Source organism: Lacerta agilis, chromosome 12, assembly GCF_009819535.1.
Source record: "Lacerta agilis isolate rLacAgi1 chromosome 12, rLacAgi1.pri, whole genome shotgun sequence".
Taxonomy (NCBI): Eukaryota; Metazoa; Chordata; class Lepidosauria; order Squamata; family Lacertidae; genus Lacerta; species Lacerta agilis.
Window position 1 is genome coordinate 42,760,220 of NC_046323.1, and position 21,516 is coordinate 42,781,735.

General features: G+C 42.8%; 1 protein-coding gene across 3 annotated transcripts in view; it reads left to right on the forward strand.

The window, feature by feature from the left end:
• ADARB2 (adenosine deaminase RNA specific B2 (inactive)) overlaps positions 1 to 20,004 on the forward strand; it is a 373,028-nt gene extending 353,024 nt beyond the window's left edge. For all 3 annotated transcript variants that reach the window (XM_033165589.1, XM_033165590.1, XM_033165592.1), the window contains 3 exons: positions 4,310 to 4,491; positions 10,332 to 10,510; positions 17,929 to 20,004. In XM_033165589.1, coding sequence (XP_033021480.1) covers positions 4,310 to 4,491; positions 10,332 to 10,510; positions 17,929 to 18,105 — 538 coding nt within the window. In that variant the 3' untranslated portion in view covers positions 18,106 to 20,004. The remainder of the gene's footprint in view (positions 1 to 4,309; positions 4,492 to 10,331; positions 10,511 to 17,928) is intronic.
• Positions 20,005 to 21,516: the final 1,512 nt, after the last annotated feature.

Consider the following 21,516-nt stretch of genomic DNA (forward strand, 5'->3'; position numbering starts at 1 on the left):
CAGAAGCAAACCTCCTCCAGAACTCAGTTTCGCCATAGATACTTTTGTTCCTGAAGAGGCATAAATTGTTCCTAGGTCTAAAGCTAATTTACTTTCCTTTACCCAGCTAGGCCTAGTTCACTTGAAGAGAAGATCACATGATAAAAATGGTTTTACTCCTGGTTATTGGTCCGAGATTTCCAGAAGCTCCTCTCTGGGCTTTGAAATGAGTTCACTACCTAGGGCTGCAATACTGAATCGGTATAATCTGCAAGTAAAGCTTTAGTTCAGGAGTTCCCAAACTGCGCTCTGCAAACTTCAGTTAGCTAGTCCATGGTGTGTCTGTGGATTTGTGGTTGAAGACAGGAAATAGCACATCCATCACATTGAATATTCATATTGATTTTTAATTTATTTCCATTGCTTCTTTAGTTTGTTCTATTCTATGGGATTCAAGTTGCAATACAATAAAACACCATATATAAGAAACAAAAGAAGCCATAATATACAATTAAAAACCATGCAGCTTCTAGCACAGACCATTACAATTGCTACAAGGGGCAGGAAAATAATTAAGCAGTTCATCAACACCCTCAGCAATTTTCAAGTGGTCCATGGTGGGGGATAGTTTGGGAACGACTGCTTTCATTGATTAATCAATTGGAGGGGGGTAATTTAAAGGGTATGAGTGAATGTTAATTGATCAATTCAAATTTAGCCAAAGAGCTGCTCAATTAAATACAGAAAGGCATAAAAATAGTTGCCAGAACTCGCCACGAACTCTTCCCTTAATAATAATTCTCTTATCATGGCAATGGTGCCTACCTGAGAGCTGCCAGAACTGAGTTCCAGCTGAAAAAAGCACTGCCGAAAGGTGATTTATAAACAGAGTAGATAGCTAAGGCTGTGACCCTAACCTCACATGCCCATGGCCCTAATCCTAACCACCATTGAATTCAATAAGACTTACTTCTGAGTCGACATGGTTGCAATTGCGCTGTAACTGTATTTTTATTGCATGATAAAGCAAGAAGATATGTGCATTCACAACTTATTAACTTCTTACTTGTACCTCCTTCTCTAATAACTAATTGTAATTATTCCTCCTCTGTGCCTACAGTGAGGCCATGACATGATAAGCTTCTGTGGGGTAAATGGTCTGAGCATGCAGCCACACATTGTCTTGGAGAAACATGGATTGCAAAATGAAGCAGCTTTTTTCTTGGGCAGAAGTGGTTACAGCTCTTAAACTGCTCGGTGGATCTTCATGTTTAGAAGCAGCAAATGCCTCTGAATACTAGCTGTTGAGGGAGACATCATTCTGGGACTAGATAGGTCCAATTCAACGAAGCTTTCCCTACAGCCAATAAGTAGTCATATTTAAACATTGGCTATTCCGCCCCCACCCACCCCCCGTGCAGATACTGTGCTTCTTCATTTCCAGCAAATTAAATGAGGCAGGTGTTTTTTATCTGGACATCAAAAAATGTTACTGAGTTCATGCACATATTTCTACCCCCAAATAAATCATTGCTTTCTGATGATTTTAGTCTATTACTTCTCAAATCCCAAACTATAACTTCGGAGAATTCGACACTGTTTTCCATGCTTCCATTCTTGGAGGGGGGTTTTTCCAGGTAAGCTCTGCCTTTAGCAGCACAATCCTTTGTGTGTCCACTCAGAAGTAACTCCCATCGATTTCCCAAGTAAATGTGTACACTATACAGTGTGTAGCCTAAATGAGACAGACAGGTAGACATTTGTAGAAATGACCACACACATCTATGCATATCTTTTCTTCTTCAGCAGCAGCAGCACCACCAAGTTATGCAAATCTGATAAGAGCAAAGCAAATGTTTCATAAAACCAATGACTGTTTAAATGGTGGGACTAAATTGTTTGTATATAAATATTACCTTTTATCTTCCATTTGAGTTTTATGTAGGATGAACACATTACTTTAATGACCTGCGTTTAGAGAGGAAGAGAGAGGGGCAGTCTCACTCCAAAATCCTCAGCAGCCAGATGGCTGCCTTGTCTTCCATGAGATTAAAAGATGTTTCTCATTGGCAGGCCCTGCTTCTGAAGCAAATTAATATAGCCAACTAAACTGCCTGTGGTTTGCTCTTTTTCGCGTGTGGAATAAAATTTCAAAAGAACTTCTGAAAGCAATTTTTGTCACAGGTTCTGTGAGCAGATTGCTCTCCAGGTACAGCATGCTGGTTTTAAACATTCAGTAATTAATGGAAAGTATTTCGTGTTAATTGACTGCTTCAGGAAAGGGAAGTATAATGGCTCCTTATTAATCATGGAAAGAGACATACAGCACAGAGGCACCGCAATTATTGCACTAACGGTTGAGAAATGTTAATTAATGAAAAGAACAATGATGTAAGAAATTAGCTACATAATGCTTCCTGCTGGTACAGATTTGCACTTTAAATGTGTGTTTTTTTTAAGCACAGCAACCGCTGGATGTTGCCTTAAATAGCAAAATCTCTCTAAACCTTTCTGTAGTGCTCTAAAATGCCAAGCATATTTCAGCTCATGAGCAACTAAGCTTGAAAAAAAAACCACAATTTTTGTGATAAAGGATTTCTTCAGGAGTGCTGCTCAAGAATGGAGCAAGGTTTTTTGTAAATGCATAGACTGATTTCATTTAGAGAAAAGCAGTTAACATATGTTATTGATGCTCTTATTTTGGTTATTTATACCCCACAAGAGCTTGTCAAAATAAGAAAGTCTTCACCTTGCTTCCTAAAGGCCAGCAGAGAGCCCCATGGGCTTAATAGAGGACAGCATTGCACAAACAGAGCCACTACTGAAAAAGGTCCTGCTCTTAGTGGGTTAAGCATTTATTTATTACATTCATCCCACCTTTCCTCCAAGGAGCTCAAGGTACTGCAATGCTTGTCCTCACAACAAACCTGTGAGGTAGACTAGGCTGAGAGACAGTGACTGGCCCAAGGTCAGCCAGAGGGCTTCAATACTGAGTGCATGTAACTCTAATCTCAGATGTAGAAGGCTCCCGAAACAGAGCCTTGCCTGGAAATGTTCATGCACAGGAACGCTCAAAATAGAATTCTCTAAGGTACCATTGACCCAAGATGCTTAGGGCCTTAATAGTCAACATTAATGCCTAGAAACCAGGGCCCAGATTAAGAACAGCGACAGCAGATTGGTGTGTTTTAAGATGGATCTGCCCCAACCAAATGTGAAGGGAGAGGGATGAACAACCATAATTCTTGCACTGCCTGCAGTTTACCGGTACACTGCTTTCATTTACCACCATCACCACCCTGGTGCTTCTCAATCCATGTAGGCAAACAAGGACCCCTATTCTCCCCTGTATAAGGCTGTGTGTACACTTCACAGTTTATTCTGGCTCCAGCTCACTTCTGCCAGGTGTTTGACAATGAGTACACAGGACGTTAACCACAATCCATGCGTATCCCACCGTTTCTTGAGAAATGCTTCTGTTTCCTATGTTTTCCCTCAATCCAGCTTCCATCCAATATGAAACATCAGCTGCAATTAAGCTGAGATGCATATCTTTCAGTCTTCCATTGTGTGTGCACAGATGGCATCTTCACTGAACAGGAGTCCAAGGGGTAGGGGTACAATTTTCAGCCCGAGAGCCACATCTATTATGGGCAAACTTTTGGGGGGCCACATGCCAGCGGTAGACTAAATTCCAGCCATGGGAAAACCAGATGCCTCTACATGCACCAACAAACATCTTTTTTTGTCCTCCCTCCAGGAAAGCAAGTGAAATAATCACAGTTCAAATGTGGTTTCAGCCAGGTTAAAGAACACTGGGAGGGTGCGAAGCAGCACTGGTGAGGTTTGTGGCCTGGGGACAGCAATGTATGGCTTTTGGAGAGTCCCCAAAGGTCAACTAGAGAGGCATGTTTGTTCCATATACCTCCACTGCCAGAGGCCGCCTGCTTCTGCAAAACAGTTGCTGGAAACTGCTGGAGGAGAGAGTGCTGTTGCCTTCAGCTCCTGCTCATAGGCTTCCCATAGGCATCAGCTTGGCCAATGCGATGGGTCACTTGGCTGATCCAGCAGACTCTCCTTATGTTCTTATGGACAGGTAAGGTTCTCATTCCTGAGCTAGGGAATTCTGAATTTCTGGCCTGCATCAAGGTCCATCATCTGTCACAAAAATTACAGTTGGAATCAGCTCAAGATGCCCGCTATTTCTCTCCAGGATAAAAAGGCAAATGAAAAAGGGTGCTCTCTCACACACACACTCACTCTCTCTCTCTCTCGTATCTTATTTTGTCACCTGCCGAACCCCTTTCTCACTGCCGAATTCCTCTTGCAGGTGGAACGTCCTTGGCTTACAAGGTGCTCTCCTCAGCTACTTCATCGAGCCTGTGTACTTGCATAGCATTATTGTGGGGAGCCTCTCTCACACTGGACACCTTTCACGGGTAATGAGCCATAGACTAGAAGATGTCGGTCAACTGCCAGCCTCATACCGGCGCAATCAGCTGCTCCTGAGTGGTAAGGACACCCTTGCTTGGAAGCATGAACAGTCTGCTTCCCCATTGCTGGTGCTGTTGGGCTCCTACGCGGAACATAAGCAGGTGTTCCTTCACAGCTTGGGATACTTGCTTCCTTCTCACTTTCCTTTGATGCTACTGATAATTAGACATTCTACCACACTAAGAGCACAGCACCCTCAGCGCCTGCCAAGGTCCACTGCCCCTCCCAATTTTTTGGTGTTTGGTTGGGAGGGGTCACATTTTGAGGGGATTCCTGTTTATTGGGCCTCTGTTTTGGTGGTGGTTATTTGGTTGGGGGGGTGGAGTTGTCTGTTTGGAGAGTGCTAATCATCACCTGGATGTTTGTTTGTTTTCTGTGAAATGGGTTTTTTGTGGTGTTAACCCTAGTTTCTTAGCTTTCCAAATGTGCCCCCCAGATCCAAAAAGGTTGGGGAACCCCGTTCTACCATGTTGAATGGGTCTTACTCCCAGGAAAGTGTATATAGGATTGCAATACTAACTGAAATAGATTCTTCTTACCTCTCTGCCTCCATTCCTGTTGGAAGTGGCTGTCCTCCACCACAAATAGTTCCTGTCCCAAGAATGTTTACTGTGATATATTTATAAGGCAAGGCAGCAGCTATGGCACCCACTTTTCTTAAACTTATCATGACTGATGGCATCACTCCATAACCCTTGGTAATACTAGCAGGATTTCTGCTGGATCCAGTTGTCAAGGAGCAGAGGATCATATTTGGTTGTACCACAACGTAGCAAAGCACATTATATAAAGAAAACTTCCACAGGTTCGAAGTCATATGGTGATGGCTTATTCTGTGACCGAATCCTACTAGACTTCTTAAAAATGGCTTGCACCATTGAGCATGATTAAACCCATCTCTGGCTGACCTGAAAGGCCATATAGTTGGAAGCAATCATTATCCAGTACAGCAATCTTTCCATTATACTTGGCCCTTTGGTATGTATATCACCACTCATCCAGATACTTGAAAGCCACAGCATAAGTGTTAAAACCAAACTAGAGCCTTGAGTCATAAAATTTACTTAAGAACAGATTTAAACCTATTCCCCATTCAGTGGTGTGCTAAAGCACATCAGCTGAAAGAACTAAGCTAAGTGCCAGGGAAGAGAATTACTGAACTAACTGGGGATCCATTTGCAAAAAGCCAGGGTGTGAAACAAATGAAGAATCTTCATGCAGGTGCCCAACAGGTGAGGGGTAGATTTATGGGTGTTTCACTTGGGAGACTAGATTATACCCCCAACTGGGCTGCCACTGAAAATTTCAACCCTGTGTTGAGTTTCCTGTTTTCACATGGCATAACATCATCATGTTGGGCATTCCCTTCTCCTCTCTCTCCATACCATTGGTTGCCTCTGCCAAGGGCTGGGAAACACAAAGCATCACGATGTCCTGGCAGCAGACCTAAACAGGTCAGAGGAGTTGAACAACAAATAGTTTCATTAAAGAACTGTGTTCCAGAGGTCTTCTCCTCTTTAGCTACCTTCTCCCTCTGTTTCTAGCCTTGTCAATAGACTAGAAGGTATTTTGGGCCATCTGTAAGACTGCCTGCTAATTGGAAGACCTCCAACTACTACTATAATTTCCACTGTTCTTTTAATTGCGAGGTGATTTGCTGTATTTAGCTTTCATAACAGACCTCTGAGGCAGTCTATTATGGTTCCTATTTAAGAAATGAGGAACTGAGGCCTAGAGACGGTGATTGCCCAAGGCAAAAAAGTATCCTCATGTCAGGTCCCAGATTCAAAGCCAATGCTTCCCTGTTGGAGTAGGATTAGAGGAAGTTACTATAGCACAGGGTTGGTGCTTTACTACAGGACTAATGCATACCATCCAACTATTTCAGATAAAAAAACGGGACGTGCATCTTCCGGGACATGCTCTCGGGCAAGTCACGTGAGCTGCATCACGATCTTGTCCCCCCCCCAAAAAAAAGTGCTTTTGGGGGGTAAGATCATGGCACAAGAGATCGCAGCACCAAAAATGGCCACCACAATCTCACACGAAAAAACAGGATTTCCCATTTTTTCCCTGGGACACTTGGCGGGTATGCTAATGTTTCCAAATTCCTTGCATCTCCTTCCACAAGTTTTCTTAAAGAGAAAATACAGGGGATTAGATTCTCGCAGTCTCCATCCCTAAATCAGCAAATATTGATGCTTGGATTTTAGCTTCCATGAGTTTCTGTTACTCTTTGTTTTCCATCAGAAGTGATTCTCTATATTGACAATAGTTATCTGGGGACAGTATGCAATTTGCTTTTGTATTCTGCGTTCATTGTCAATGCATGTATGCAAAGCTGTTAATTTGACTGAATGCTTTGCTTTCCTCTGGTCATTAGGGCTGCTGCGTCTATGTTTGTTCTTCTACCTGTGGCTTAATTCCAAGCAGGCCTTATCTTAGCAAGTGCTGTCATATTCTAGCATTCCATCTGCTAAGCTTTTGGGTGATAGCTTGACAGAGACTGGCGCATTAGTGTCAAGTCATACATTCAGATCTGCTTGCAATAGACTCAACATGGAAATACTTAAAATAGCACGGCAGTGTCAGCACACACATTTATATTACTATATCTCTGGTACTTTTTGTCTTTAAAAGAAAAAAGAGCGGGGAGATACAAACTGTTCGGCTATCCTGGTGAAAGAATTGAAATTGCTATTAGAGTGACATAAATGTGATTAAAAGCCCTGTGTGAGATGATAACTCAATTATGTTTCCATCCAAAGTCATCTGTATATACTAGTTAGGGTACTGCCACTTAAATTATTAAAGAAACAAGTGTTTTTTCCCCCTTTTGATCCTTAAAAGAAATCCAGTTTCTTGTTTTAAAAAATCACCTGGTTTAAAATGAATTTAATAGAAACATATGCATTAAAACCTATGCTTTGTTTTCTGGAAAAAAACAACAAATCATGGTCATCATCTGTCAAACACACAGAGCTTTTCTGTGTAAAACACACACACACACTCGCACACGGGGAGGTGGTAGGAGATGTGATTTCAGATGCTGTGTGTTATAAATGAGCCAGGGACCAGCGCAGGAGTTGCCATATTGCATCTCACCAGGATTATCTACAGAGCCCATATGTGCGATCTTATACTATTATATGCCCTCCAAGTCGCTGAGCTCTGCACTGTGTTCAGCTGTCAAATGATGAACATTAATGACTTTACCAACTCAGCAGCATGGGCATTTACTTCCCATTTCACAGAGGAACGCTATTTTCATGCACAGGAAACACCAGCACCTTCCTTCTAATAATAATAATAATAATAATAATAATAATAATAATAGTCTCTGGATTCCTGCAGCACAATCAGATGCTTGCTTTTTTGGGACACGCACTGCACTTCATTCAGGATTGCAGGAGTCTCAGAACCAAACTAAATATTATGTGGGAAAGCTATGTCATCAAATCTCCAGATTATGTTTTTATATTTTAAAAAAATTGCCTAAAAGTGCCTTCAGGTGGGTTGGGTGGAGCTGGATCAGGGCCATGATTCTGGGAAATGGTAGGTTTATCTTTCGCATCAACACATCCCTCATACACACTATTTCCTTGATGGAAATCAAGTAAGAGAGCAGTGCTCTGTTTGCTGTACAGGGAACAGCCCTCTGTTTGAAAATGGCCTCTATCTGAAGGGCTGTTTAAAGGAAGGAGCCCAAAGAAGGGAGAGCAGCAGGGGCCCTGAAGTTCCCCATCGATAACATCTGGACAGCAGGGATTCATTCACAAGCGACCTGGTCACGGTCTTCCCCACTGTGCTGAGACTTACCGCATCCTTGTTTAAAGTAATCATGCGTAAACATGCATATGTAGGTTTACATCAGCATATGCCAGTTTTATACAGATCTGTGTCCGCTCTTTTTTGGGAACTACATCACCCAGAAGTCAATCTTCCCCCCTCCTAAAGTGGCTAAGAGCAGAAAAACGAAGTGCAATACAGGTGCTTCTCTCCCCACACTCCTGCCCCACAACAACTTTAAAGGGAAGCATAAAAGTGATGCTAAGGAGAGGGAATGGGGGGGGGGAGTAGAACCTCCCCAGTGCCACGGCACCGATCCAGTTCTACATTTGACAGAGGTGGTGCTGATGCTAAAAAAAACAACAGAACTTTCCTCTAAGGCAGGCATGGCCAAACTTGGCCCTCCAGCGGTTTGGGGGCTACAATTCCCATCATCCCTGACCACTGGTCCTGTTAGCTAGGGATGATGGGAGTTGTAGTCCCAAAACAGCTGGAGGGCCAAGTTTGGCCATGCCTGCTCTAAGGCCAGCTAGTGAGTTTGTAGCTATCATTACGGATTGTCAGCTGAGTTGCCAAGCTGCTATCTCACCTGCTCTGGGTAACCTTATTTATGCCCCGCAATATTACCTAATCCTAATTAGCCTGTTTTGTAGCTGCCATCTTCCAGCACTGACAAGAGCATGCTCTTTGAGCCTCCCCCTGCCATGCAGTAGACACAGTCCTTCTGCATCATGGGATGCGATTCTCTCTCATGTGCCTGTTGTACTAATGATGTTAACAAAATTAGATGGCAAGGGATGAAGGAAGATGGGCAATTGCTTTTGTTTAGGAAGATCTACAATAATTAGGGAGCTATTCTCTTCCACTGTTCGTGATGTCCAGGAATATCTAACTTCCTTTTTTAATTCTGTTTTTACCCTTGAAAAGTTTTGATTTTCAGCAGTCCCCCCCCCCACCTCGCCCCGTTCTAAATTGCCTTATCCAACGGCTTCTCAAAGTTGCCCAGCAAAATACACACACCCTTATTTGGGGACAGGGGTGTATGAATCTGACTTATAGCAGATTTACATTATTTTGAAACTTACCTTCTGCACAGTAGTGACATTCGTCTGTGAAGCCATTCGGAACAGAAGTTTTAATGCTAATCTATTTCCAGGTCTCCCAAAGATAACCGTGGTTAACACTGACTGGAGTCCTTCTTAACCCTGGTTTCAAATCCTGGTTAGTGTTTTAACTCTAGTTAGCATTAGGGCAGATGTAATACTACAGGCAAAAGTACACACGATGATGGCAGACCTATTCCTTTAAATACAGCTCTGCCTCAATCCCATATAAAGCAGGATGTGAGCTGGTACGGTTTGAAGCAGCAAATGGGTACGTGGACAATAGGAATGGGCAAATCTGTCGATTTCTTTTTTTCATTTTTCAGATCTCCGCATTTCCACACTAGTATGCAATTAAAAAAAAAACAAAAAAACTCCTGAAAATCCACCAGCATTTTGTGTGGCTTTTTTTTCTAAATGTACGTGTATAGTTTGCCTAATATGCACATTTTTGCAAAGCAATTTTCTCCAATATAATGCATTTCTGCAAGTTATTCTCATGAATATATGCATTTTAATGCACACTTTGCCCTATTCCCATCACTTTTGTTAGAGTCAGGTTTATTTCTGCTTTGAGGGAATCGTCTGGGAGGAACAAGAAAGCAGTGTTTTATCTACTCCTGGGCAGTCTTTTTTTTTTCTTTCTTTCTAAATCTAAGGACCGGGTGCTTAAAAAAACCCAGAATCTTCTATTACATTTTAATTCATAAGCTGCTTTACCAAAAACAGTTGTGCTCAAAACACCTGGGGGGAAACACACACACACACAAGCAACAACCACAACAATTCTGACCTATAAGATTTGGCAGATTGGAGCCAATCCCGTCAAAATATGAGAATAGTTTGTGTGGAAATGGAATTCATTTCCCAGTAAAAAAAGAAAGTTCCATTTCATATCTTCCAGTAGGAGCAAGGTAGGGGCTATTGATCTTAATGCTTTGATGTTTTCTGCTTCCCCTTCGACAGGAGTGAGCAACGCTGAGATGCGGCAGTCAGGGAAATCACCTGGTTTCAGTGTGAATTGGATAGCGGGCACTACAGACCTCGAGCTTATTAATGCAACAACAGGAAAAAGGAACTGCGGGAGTTCTTCACGACTCTGCAAGCACCTGTTTTACACTCGATGGGCAAAGCTTTATGGGAAGGTAAGGACTCCTGCCTTGGTGAAAGCAAACCTATGTGTCCATCACAATATAACATTCCCAGCCATCTCCCTGGCCTCGCATCATCAGCAAAGCACCATTTCCTACAGCAGACTCTGTACTCGGATATCGATCATAGTCCAAAACACATGTGGTGCCCAGCAAGTGTGCGGGGCAGAGCATGTTTCTCTCTCTCTCTCTCTCTCTCTCTCTCTCTCTCTCGTGTGTGTGTGTGAGAGAGAGAGAAAGAAAGAAAGAAAGAAAGAAAGAAAGAAAGAAAGAAAGAAAGAGGAAGGTGTTTTTATATACATACAAGTGCAGGATCTGATCCAGGCTAATAACCACCAACATGTGTATTTTTAAGTAGAATGCAACATGCACACTTGAAAGGCAGTAGCACATATTGAACTTAGCTTATCTGAGTGCCAAAAAAAATATATTTTGGATAAGTAATAAAAATCCAGAGTATGCAATAATCTGGTGATCTGGAGGAGCCCTAACACACTTCCAGGGTTTCTGAGGCATTAAAAAACATAAGAAGAGCTCTGCTGGATCAAGTCAAAGGTTCATCTAGTCAGGTATCTTATTTCCAGTCACAGCCAGGCAGATGCTTCTGGGAAGCCAATAAACAGTGCATGAGGGCAACAGCCTTCTCCCATTGTTGCTCTCCAGCAAATGGTACTTGGTGGCATTGTTGCCTTTGGACCTGGAAAGTCAATGCAGCCATCATGACTAATAGCCCATTGGTAGACTGATCCTCCTGGCATGCATTTGCCTAAATGAAAACCAATGCCATAAATTAATTACACACTGGTCCTGCTATTCAAACACTCATTATAAAACATGATAATTCACTTATCCAACACACCACCGATTCAGATATCCAAACAGCTGGACCTGCATGTAGTACTGTAATTGTAGTAGTACTGTAAATAAATAAGCAGTCTTTTGTGTTTTCCTGGTCCACGGCAGCGGTTTTGTCAGAAAACATGGTAGGTGGTGGAGACGGGCATAGATCAGACAAATAAGAGCATTCTTTCCCTTCCTTGCTTGCCTTTTGCAAGGTTCCAGAGGGTTTCCCCTGGCTTTTTTCACTATTTGGGGATCAAAAGCCTGTGCTTAGGAACACTTTAGAAATTTTCACATAGGAATTGATGGAAAATACCAACAACAACAACAAAAATTGTACCCTGCTCATCTGACTGGTTTGCCCCAGCCACTCTGGACAGCTTCCAACACATTGTTGTTGTTTAGTCATTCAGTCGTGTCCGACTCTTCGTGACCCCATGGACCAGAGCACGCCAGGCACTCCTGTCTTCCACTGCCTCCAGCAGTTTGGTCAGACTCATGTTGGTAGCCTCGAGAACACCGTCCAACCATCTCGTCTTCTGTCGTCCCCTTCTCCTTGTGCCATCAATCTTTCCCAACATCAGGGTCTTTTCCAGGGAGTCTTCTCTTCTCATGAGGTGGCCAAAGTATTGGAGCCTCAGCTTCAGGCTCTGTCCTTCCAGTGAGCACTCAGGGCTGATTTCCTTCAGAATGATTAGGTTTGATCTTCTTGCAGTCCATGGGACTCTCAAGAGTCTCCTCCAGCACCATAATTCAAAAGCATCAATTCTTCGGCGATCAGCCTTCTTTATGGTCCAGCTCTCACTTCCATACATCACTACTGGGAAAACCATAGCTTTAACTATACAGAACTTTGTCGGCAAGGTGATGACTCTGCTTTTTAAGATGCTGTCTAGGTTTGTCATTGCTTTTCTCCAAAGAAGCAGGCGTCTTCTAATTTCATGACTGCTGTCACCATCTGCAGTGATCATAGAGCCCAAGAAAGTAAAATCTCTCACTGCCTCCATTTCTTCCCCTTCTGTTTGCCAGGAGGTGATGGGACCAGTGGCCATGATCTTAGTCTTTTTGATGTTGAGCTTCAGACCATATTTTGCACTCTTCTCTTTCACCCTCATTAAAAGGTTCTTTAATTCCTCCTCACTTTCTGCCATCAAGGTTGTGTCATCAGCATATCTGAGGTTGTTGATATTTCTTCTGGCAATCTTAATTCCGGTTTGGGATTCATCCAGTCCAGCCTTTCGCATGATGAATTCGGCATATAAGTTAAATAAGCAGGGAGACAATATACAGCCTTGTCGTACTCCTTTCCCAATTTTGAACCAATCAGTTGTTCCATATCCAGTTCTAACTGTAGCTTCTTGTCCCACATAGAGATTACTCAGGAGACAGATGAGGTGATCAGGCACTCCCATTTCTTTAAGAACTTGCCATAGTTTGCTGTGGTCGACACAGTCAAATGCTTTTGCGTAGTCAATGAAGCAGAAGTAATGTTTTTCTGGAACTCTCTAGCTTTCTCCATAATCCAGCGCATGTTTGCAGTTTGGTCTCTGGTTCCTCTGCCCCTTCTTTGGTGTCATTTCTAGAAAGTGTTGTAAGTCTTCATAGAATTGGTCAATTTCAATTTCTTCAGTACTGGTAGTTGGTGCATAAACTTGGATTACTGTGATGTTAAAAGGTCTGCCTTGGATTCGTATCGAGATCACTCTATCATTTTTGAGATTGCATCCCAGTACAGCTTTCGCCACTCTTTTGTTGACTATGAGGGCCACTCCATTTCTTTTACGGGATTCCTGCCCACAATAGTAGATATGATGGTCATCTGAACGGAATTCGCCCATTCCCATCCATTTTAGTTCACTGATGCCCAGGATGTCAATATTTATTCTTGCCATCTCATTTTTGACCACATCCAGCTTACCAAGGTTCATGGTTCTTACATTCCAGGTTCCTATGCAATATTTTTCTTTACAGCATTGGACTTTCCTTTCGCTTCCAGGCATACCCGCAACTGAGCGACCTTTCGGCTTTGGCCCAGCCACTTCATCAGATCTGAATCTACTTGTACTTGTCCTCCGCATGTTGGACGCCTTCCGACCTGAGGGGCTCATCTTCCAGCGTCATAACTTTTATATGCCTGTTGTCTTTGTCCATGGAGTTTTCTTGGCAGGGATACTGGAGTGGCTTGCCGGTTCCTGCTCCAGGTGGATCACGTTTGGTCCAAACTCTCCACTATGACCTGTCCATCTTGGGTAGCCATGAATGCATAGCTCATAGCTTCTCTGAGTTATTCAAGCCCCTTCGTCATGACAATCCATGAAGGAGTTCCAACACATATAAAAGCACAATAAAACATCAAACATTAAAAACTTCCCTATACAAGGCTGCCTTCAGATGTCTTCAAAAAGTTGTATAGTTACTCATCTCCTTGACATCTGCTGCAGGGGGGTGTGTGTTGTTGTACAAACACTCGTCTAACAGACCATTTCCTGAGAGCGCATTGTGTTCACATAGCAGGGCCTGCATGTGCATGGTGGTTGAGGAAAGTAGTATGCACTTCTAACCTGCTTCATAATTAAACCATCTCTAAGCAATATACAAAAATACTGTGTTTTATTGTTTTTATGCTGTGGGATAAAAACAGAGATACAACATAAAAACTAGTAAAACACTATTATTATTTTTAAAAAAAACAGATCAAAACAGGAATTCAGTAATAACCACGTCTATTCTTATGGGTCAGGAGGGAAATCTAAGAAAAAAAAAGATACACCTTTACAAGAAGTTTGGATCAAGTTTGCTTCATTTATGGCAGAGGGAAAGGGCATTCTGTAGTGCTGTTATAATGGTGGGAAATGCCCCTTTGTACGCAGGCTCATATTCCAGAGTAGTGGGAGCAGAATCCCACAGAAAATGCTAATTCACTTGCCGGATTGAACTTTCACCAGGTCTATGGCTCTCCCAAGACTCTAAGGTGCTACTGGAAAGAATTTTTGATTTTGTTTCGACTATGGCAGACCAACACGGCTACCCACCTGTAACCAAGACTTCTGGTTACTTTCCCAGAACATCAGACTCTCTCACTCTTGGCTTGGTTGCCCTGTGTCTTTCGACAGGTCAGGAAGGAGGCGATTGATTTAATCCTCCATCAAAACAAAAAGTTCTTTCTCTCTGGGCGCCCGGGGTGATTATTGGACCGAGGATGTGTGTCTTTGTCTCTTAAGATGGTTTCTGGCAGGCAACTCAGGGGTGGTGAGCATTTCAGAACATCTCCCACTCAACAAGACAGCCTTTCAGCTGTGGGCAAATCCCAGATGCTCGATTACTGCCCTCTCTTAGGCATGTTTCACAGTATCTCTTATTATAACAGATTGGAAGGAAGGGAGCTGATTTCTCCTTGCGCTTTCTCTCAAAGCGTTGGCTGGCCTGCCGGAAGCCTTGAATGACTCAGAGAGTCTTTCCTTTTTTCCTTACTTTCCAGAGCATGGGTAGGCAAACTAAGGCCCGGGGGGCTGGATCCGGCTCAATCACCTTCTAAATCTGGCCCGCAGAAGGTCCAGGTATCATAGAATCATAGAGTTGGAAGAGACCACAAGGGCCATCCAGTTCAACCTATCAGTGTGTTTCTACATGAGTAGAATGTGTCCTTTTATTTAAAATGCATCTCTGTGGGGCCTGCCCGGTGTTTCTACATGAGTAGAATGTGTGCTTTTATTTAAAATGCATCTCTGGGTTATTTGTGAGGCATAGGAATTTGTTCATTATTTTTTTCCAAAATATAGTCCGGCCCCTCACAAGGTATGAGGGACAGTGGACCGGCCCCCTGCTGAAAAAGTTTGCTGGCCCCTGTTTCAGAGCTTGCGTGGAAGGCTATTAAATAACTATCACCTCCAATGATAAAACCATATAAACATTTGAGAGAGAAAGAGAGAGAGAGAGAGAGAGAAGAGGAATACATTAATAACTATTTTAGGCTGTGCACATGCTAACCTGTTACAAAAAAGGTAGTTTTTCTCAATCCAGAACAGTTCATGTTCACCCTCAACATGCTGCTTTCAATCTAGATTGAGTCTAGATCCTGCTGCTCTCAAGGGTGAGTGTGGTTAGTTTGATATGCATTTGAAAACCCTCCCCTAGACTAGGGAACCCTTCTCTTCCTAGCCCCATACCTCAGGTGAATGTAGAATGAAGTGGTGATCTTGGTATACACTCAACTGCAAAGTCCACCAACCTGGGTGACTTCAAGGGAGAATTAGAATATTGGAGGGTAGGGCTATCAGTGGCTATTGGCCATGATAACTATATTCTCCTTCCACTGTCAGAGGCATTATGCCCCTAAAAACCAGTCACTGAGAATCACAGGCAGGGAGAGCTGTACTCGGGTCATTCCTGTGGGCTTCCCTTAAGCATCTGTCTGGCCGTGCTTAGAGCAGAATGCTGGATTAGATGAGCCTTTGGCTTGAACCAACAGTTCTCTTCTTCTGTTCTTATTGCTCACTGTATGAGTGGGGCCTGCACACAGGCAGCGTTGACTGCTGGAAGGGCTTTTGAGCAGCAGGAGCTATGCCCACAGCAGCCAACTCCTGCACAGACACATAATTAATTGGATCAGAATCAGAACTTCGGCCTTTAAGACTCGATTTTGGTATTCAAATAAATGTTTCAGTCTCCACGGTTGTCCCACTAAATGTTGGGATTTCAGATATAGCAAAAGGGAGCTGACAGGACATTATAGGAATGTCGGGTTTGTGAATATGGGCTGCAGGGTTTGAATCTGTCTCCCCCCCCCCAAGACAGTAGGGGCTGAGGCCTATGCATGAGCCCCAGGGCTTTGGGAGATGGTTGGCTCTTAAATGCATAGTCAGAGTTCATATTTTGGGGAATTCTGCTTCAGTAAATATTAACCCAGGATAAGGATATTTTTGGGGAGTTATACGTAATATTTAAAAGCAGTAACACACTTTCTTCAAATCTGGGTGAAACATTTTGACTTGAATCATATTTGTTGGGGTCAGGGAGGATGAATAAATCCACAAGATTCTCAATTTTGCTCTCCTTTCAAAACCCCAAACAATTTTTTTGAGATATATGCACACTAACAGCAAGAGTTTGGCCACCAAAATCCCCTGGTCCCTTCCCAGAAGCTAAGGGAGACCCATTCAGAAGGAACAAAACAATGCATAGCAGTGTGTGGGGGTGCATTCTTTGTACTTTATTTAGTAAGACCTTCCGCCACAAAAAGAAGGGGGGGAAACAGGGGCGTACCCAGGATCAAAACTAGGGGGGGGGCAAGCCATGGTCGTTCAGGTTGTGACATTTCAGCACGGAAAGGCGAATGAAACCAAAATTTTAGGGAAATTATATATAATTATAGCAGTGCTTTATTACAGTAGTTATTACAATTATTTGCTTGATTTTTTTTTAATTTTTATTCTAGTTAGATGTCTTATACCAGGGGTGGCCAACTCCCAAGAGACTGTGATCTACTTTCAGCAGTGATCTACCCCCGTTTTTTGGGGTTCAGCTCAAAGTTGTTGACCTTTTTGGGGGATGAGGAATGCCCCGTTTTTTATGGGTTCAGTTCGTTTTTAGATTACTGACCATATTATGTAAACAGCAAACAAAAACAGCTTCAAAAAACAGAAAAACTTTCCCCCCCCAAACAGAAAGCCCCCAAATGGCTGAAAAACTCAGTTTCCTAGGATCCTCAGCCATTCCTAGGATCCTCAGCCAACTCACCATGCAAGGGAACTGTTTCCAAAGCTCTTTGCAACGATCAGCCGGCACAACACACACACACACACACACACACACGCAGTGGCCAGCTGCCGGTCTGGAGAGCTCAATTGTTATTTAGATTTTGGGAGGGGGAGAAAGACCGGTAGCTGAGCTTTTTAGGAGAGCTTTTTTTTTCCTTTTAGGCTGCCGATAACCATTTAATTATTATTATTTTTTGCTTCTAGAGGGGGGCAGCTGCCCCCTCCTGCCCCCCCTTCGGTACGCCCATGGGGGGAAACCAAAACCCTGGTCAAAACAAAACAAACAAACAAAAAAAGTTCCTTCCAGTAGCACCTTAGAGACAACTAAGCTTGTTTTGTGCATGCACACGAAAGCTCATATCAAGAACAAACTTAGTTGGTCTCTAAGGTGCTACTGGAAGGAACTTTTTTTGTTTGTTTGTTTTGACTATGGCAGACCAACGCGGCTACCTACCTTTAACCAAAACCCTGGTATAATTTATAGTCTCTGCACCACAGTTCACCCTTCCAAGTGGTGTGTAAACTAGGTTTTTGATCTCCAAAATCCTGCTTCCCACTCAGGACGGTGTTTTTTGTAGGTTGTTGGCACTAAGCCTGCATGGCGGAGTCAATATCATGTCCAGTTTTTGGTTCTCACCCTTTCCATCGTTATTTGAAACCAACGCACAAAATCTTAAGCACAGTTTGTTTGTAGCTTACGGAACCATTTTATACAGCTGCTCGTCATTCATTTGCATTTTGGGTTGTTTTGGTTTGTTTGTTTTTCCCTTTTGCACCCCCCACCCCCCCCCCCACCCTACCCCATCTCTCTTACAGCTGAGCACACAGCTATTAAGCCATGGAGATCTGCCCTCGGTGTACAGCGAGGCCAAACTGCTGGCGCACACATACCAGTCTGTCAAGCAGCAGCTGTTTAAAGCATTTCAGAAAGCCGGTCTGGGCACCTGGGTGAAAAAGCCCCCGGAGCAAGATCAGTTCCCGCTAACTGTGTGAATCATTTGGCACTTCTGGTCCGTGACCCCATCAAGCCGACTGAAGATGGAGAGAAGGGCAGGAGAGAACCACAGGAGCTGGCTGCGTGACGGATGCCATCCGAGGCTTACCTCCGGTAGAAGCATCTCAATTCGGAAATCCTAACAATGCATTAAGTATAAGATTACGTTCTGATTAATGCACTGAACTTGACTTTAGGAAGCTGCTTTTGCATACCCTTCTTCCCTTCTCAAGGATGTACAAAGCCCAGGTTACAAAAATGACCTTCACTGTTCGTTCCTTGGTTTTGTAGCACATTACAGACCACTGTAATTACCCAACTGGCACCTGCATTTCAGGCAACAGCAGGTCCCGCTTCTAGCTAAAACGAAAAGGGGAAACCCTGCCGTGTTCCCCTTCATCGTTAGTGCAATAATTAACATTGGAGAATGAGAGGTTTTTCTAGGTAGCAAACACATGCAGGTACTTTTAGAATCAGGACGCCACAGAAGGTCACCGTTTGCACTGAAACACAAGAGGAAAGCTGTGTGTGTGTGTGTGTGTGTGTGTGTGTGTGTGTGTAAAGGGTTGGGATAATTCAAACAGATAAAAATAAAACAAATATTATGTCCCTGCATCTATGAACATAGGCTTGAAAGTGTGATCAGTGTCCACTAACATCTTAGAACCCAGCAGAGATGGGCAGAGTCACCTGTTATCAGGGGAAAGGGGCTTCTGCTGGCCTGAACAGCAGCTCTGATCACCTTTCCAAGACGCAGAATAAAGTATGCCGCAAACAAGCAAAGAAGCCTAGCAGCCCTTTTCTGCTGGATGAAACTGTAGCATCTGCACAGACACAATTTCATGGAGGACAACATCCTGTGAACCAAACCCTCAGAAACATCCATAGCTCCCCAGTTCCCATAATTGCGCTGGCTGAAAAAGAGACACCAGTGGTTCTTTCTCCATGTGAACACAGAGCAAGTGCATCACATGATGTGAAATAGTCACATGAGTCACAACACACTCTTTTCTGTAAATGTGCAAACTGCTCCCTAATTTGCTGGTACAGCAGTACTCTGATACATGAGAGATGTTATTTAGGATGCCCAAAGAGAAACATTACAGAAGATCTAAGCAACTCCAGAATTAACCTCTACCCCAATGGTAGTTTTGTTTTTGGGTTTTGTTTGGTTTGGTTTTTTGTCTTTGCAAATGACAGGATTTGCGGGTATACCACCACTGTTTTGTTTTTTTAAAACCTTGTGGTTTTCATGAAATGTGTATATATTTAACAAGCTGCTACTTATCTGTGACCTGTCTTAGTGTCCTTCCTTAGAGCTATCCAATACTTTTCAAACACAAGCACATGGCTCATTCTCACTGCCCTCCCCCACTGAATTTCCTTTATGCTATACTTTCTTCCTTTTCGCCAGTAAAACTAGCCATATTCAGTAAATACATTCATGCGTCGATGCCCAGGCAATAGTAATAGCTACACTATTTTGATGAAATTTTTATTTTTTAGATTATAAATTACAAGATGTATCTATAGTGTCTTGTACAAATGATATGATTGTGATAAACTAGAATTTTTAAAGATTAAAAATAAAAAGAACTCTTCCCCTTACAGAAATGTTTTCAAAAAATAATACATTCCATATTAACTACCAAAAAAAATTCCTTAGAGTAGAAATAGTAGAAGATCTGAAATGCTTTAATGAGTTAGGAATGGATACTAATGATATTTTAGGATAGAAAGCGCTCCATTTCTAAAATAAGATGTAACAGGCCTTAAGCCTTTCAAAAAGTTGTTAATTTGGTCTGGAAAGCATTTCCCCCTTAATCCCAGATTTGTGGGGTGCAGTAGGGAAAGAGAAATTTGGGTCAGAATCCAGAGAAACTGGTTACCTGGGTCTTTCCCCCAGTGTGGTGTAGTGGTTAAGATCGGTAGACTCGTAATCTGGTGAACCGGGTTCGCGTCTCTGCTCCTCCACATGCAGCTGCTGGGTGACCTTGGGCTAGTCACACATCTTTGAAGTCTCTCAGCCCCACTCACCTCACAGAGAGTTTGTTGTGGGGGAGGAAGGGAAAAGAGAATGTTAGCCGCTTTGAGACTCCTTCGGGGGATATCAAATCCAAACTCCTCCTCCTCTTCTTCTTTTGAAGATGGGGACAACATTTACCCACCCCCAGTTTGCAGGGACCTTGTCTGTTTTCCTAGAATTCTCCAAGATGGAGGCTAGGGAATGAATGGAATTTCTCCAGTGATTTGTGTCCTATCCAGCCTGACCTTATGCATGTTTGCTAGGAAGTAAACCCCACCGACCAGTGGTACTTACTCCAAAGTGAATGTGTAGGGGGTTGCAGCCTGAACCCCACTGAATTGTAATAGGACTTTAGTGTCATTAAGGGCCTGTACATATTTGGAAAAATCACATGGTTAGGAAAGCATGTGGATATCACATGTTTGAATGCTCCCACCCCTTTAAAAAAAAGCAAAAAAACAACAAACTTGCACATTCAAACCATACTAATTTTCTATGCAGGGAGATTAAAAAGTAAATGGGAAAAAGCAGAGCTGGGACCAGGTTTCCAGGAGCTGCTGGGCACAGCATACCCCACCCTCTTTCCTCATCAAACTGCACGCCTCTTGCCTCTTGGCTCTTGACGATAATCCCCTACTGTGAAAGAATAACAATACAAAATAATGTATTTTTTAAATTCCCAGGCAGAAATTAACCTATTTTGTATCTCTGAACTCCAAAGGATTTGTGATGCTTTGCAATTCCAATGATAGGTGGACCTTATAGTTTGGGATCCTACATGTTCCACACAGTGCACAAGCCACTGAGAAATAAATGTCAATCTTGCCTGTTTTCTTCTTTTAGCCACTTTAGTTTTCACACACAAAAAGTGTGTGTAGGGTGCAGAGCCCATCTTTTACTGACATTTACAGAGAACATCTTGGGGGGGGGGTGTTATTTGAAGTCCTAGCGCATTACATTTCTCCATCAAGGTTTTCTACTTCGAACTTGCCCATCTGTGCTGAGATATGAGCAGGCACTCAAGTCTTGACCTTACAAGGCCATAATAACTCTGTGGCACTGTTCTATCAAAGCAGCAGGTCAAACCAAGAACAGAACAAAAGATTAAAGGATTCTTTCTGCTTATTTTTTTTTAAGCATTAAATTTAACTTCTCCCAAAAAAAGACATTCACAATACAATAATTTGGCTCCAGCTCACCTATTATTAAGCAAGGGTACTTAAGTGTACAAAAATGGCACATTGAGGAGACTTTCATCACAGGGCTCACATGCGGATGGAATGAAAGTTTCACATAAACACAAACACAGTGGGACGCACTGGCATGTCTCAGTCCATCAAAAACCCTCATCAAATTTTCAAAAAAGTCAAGTCACCATTGATGT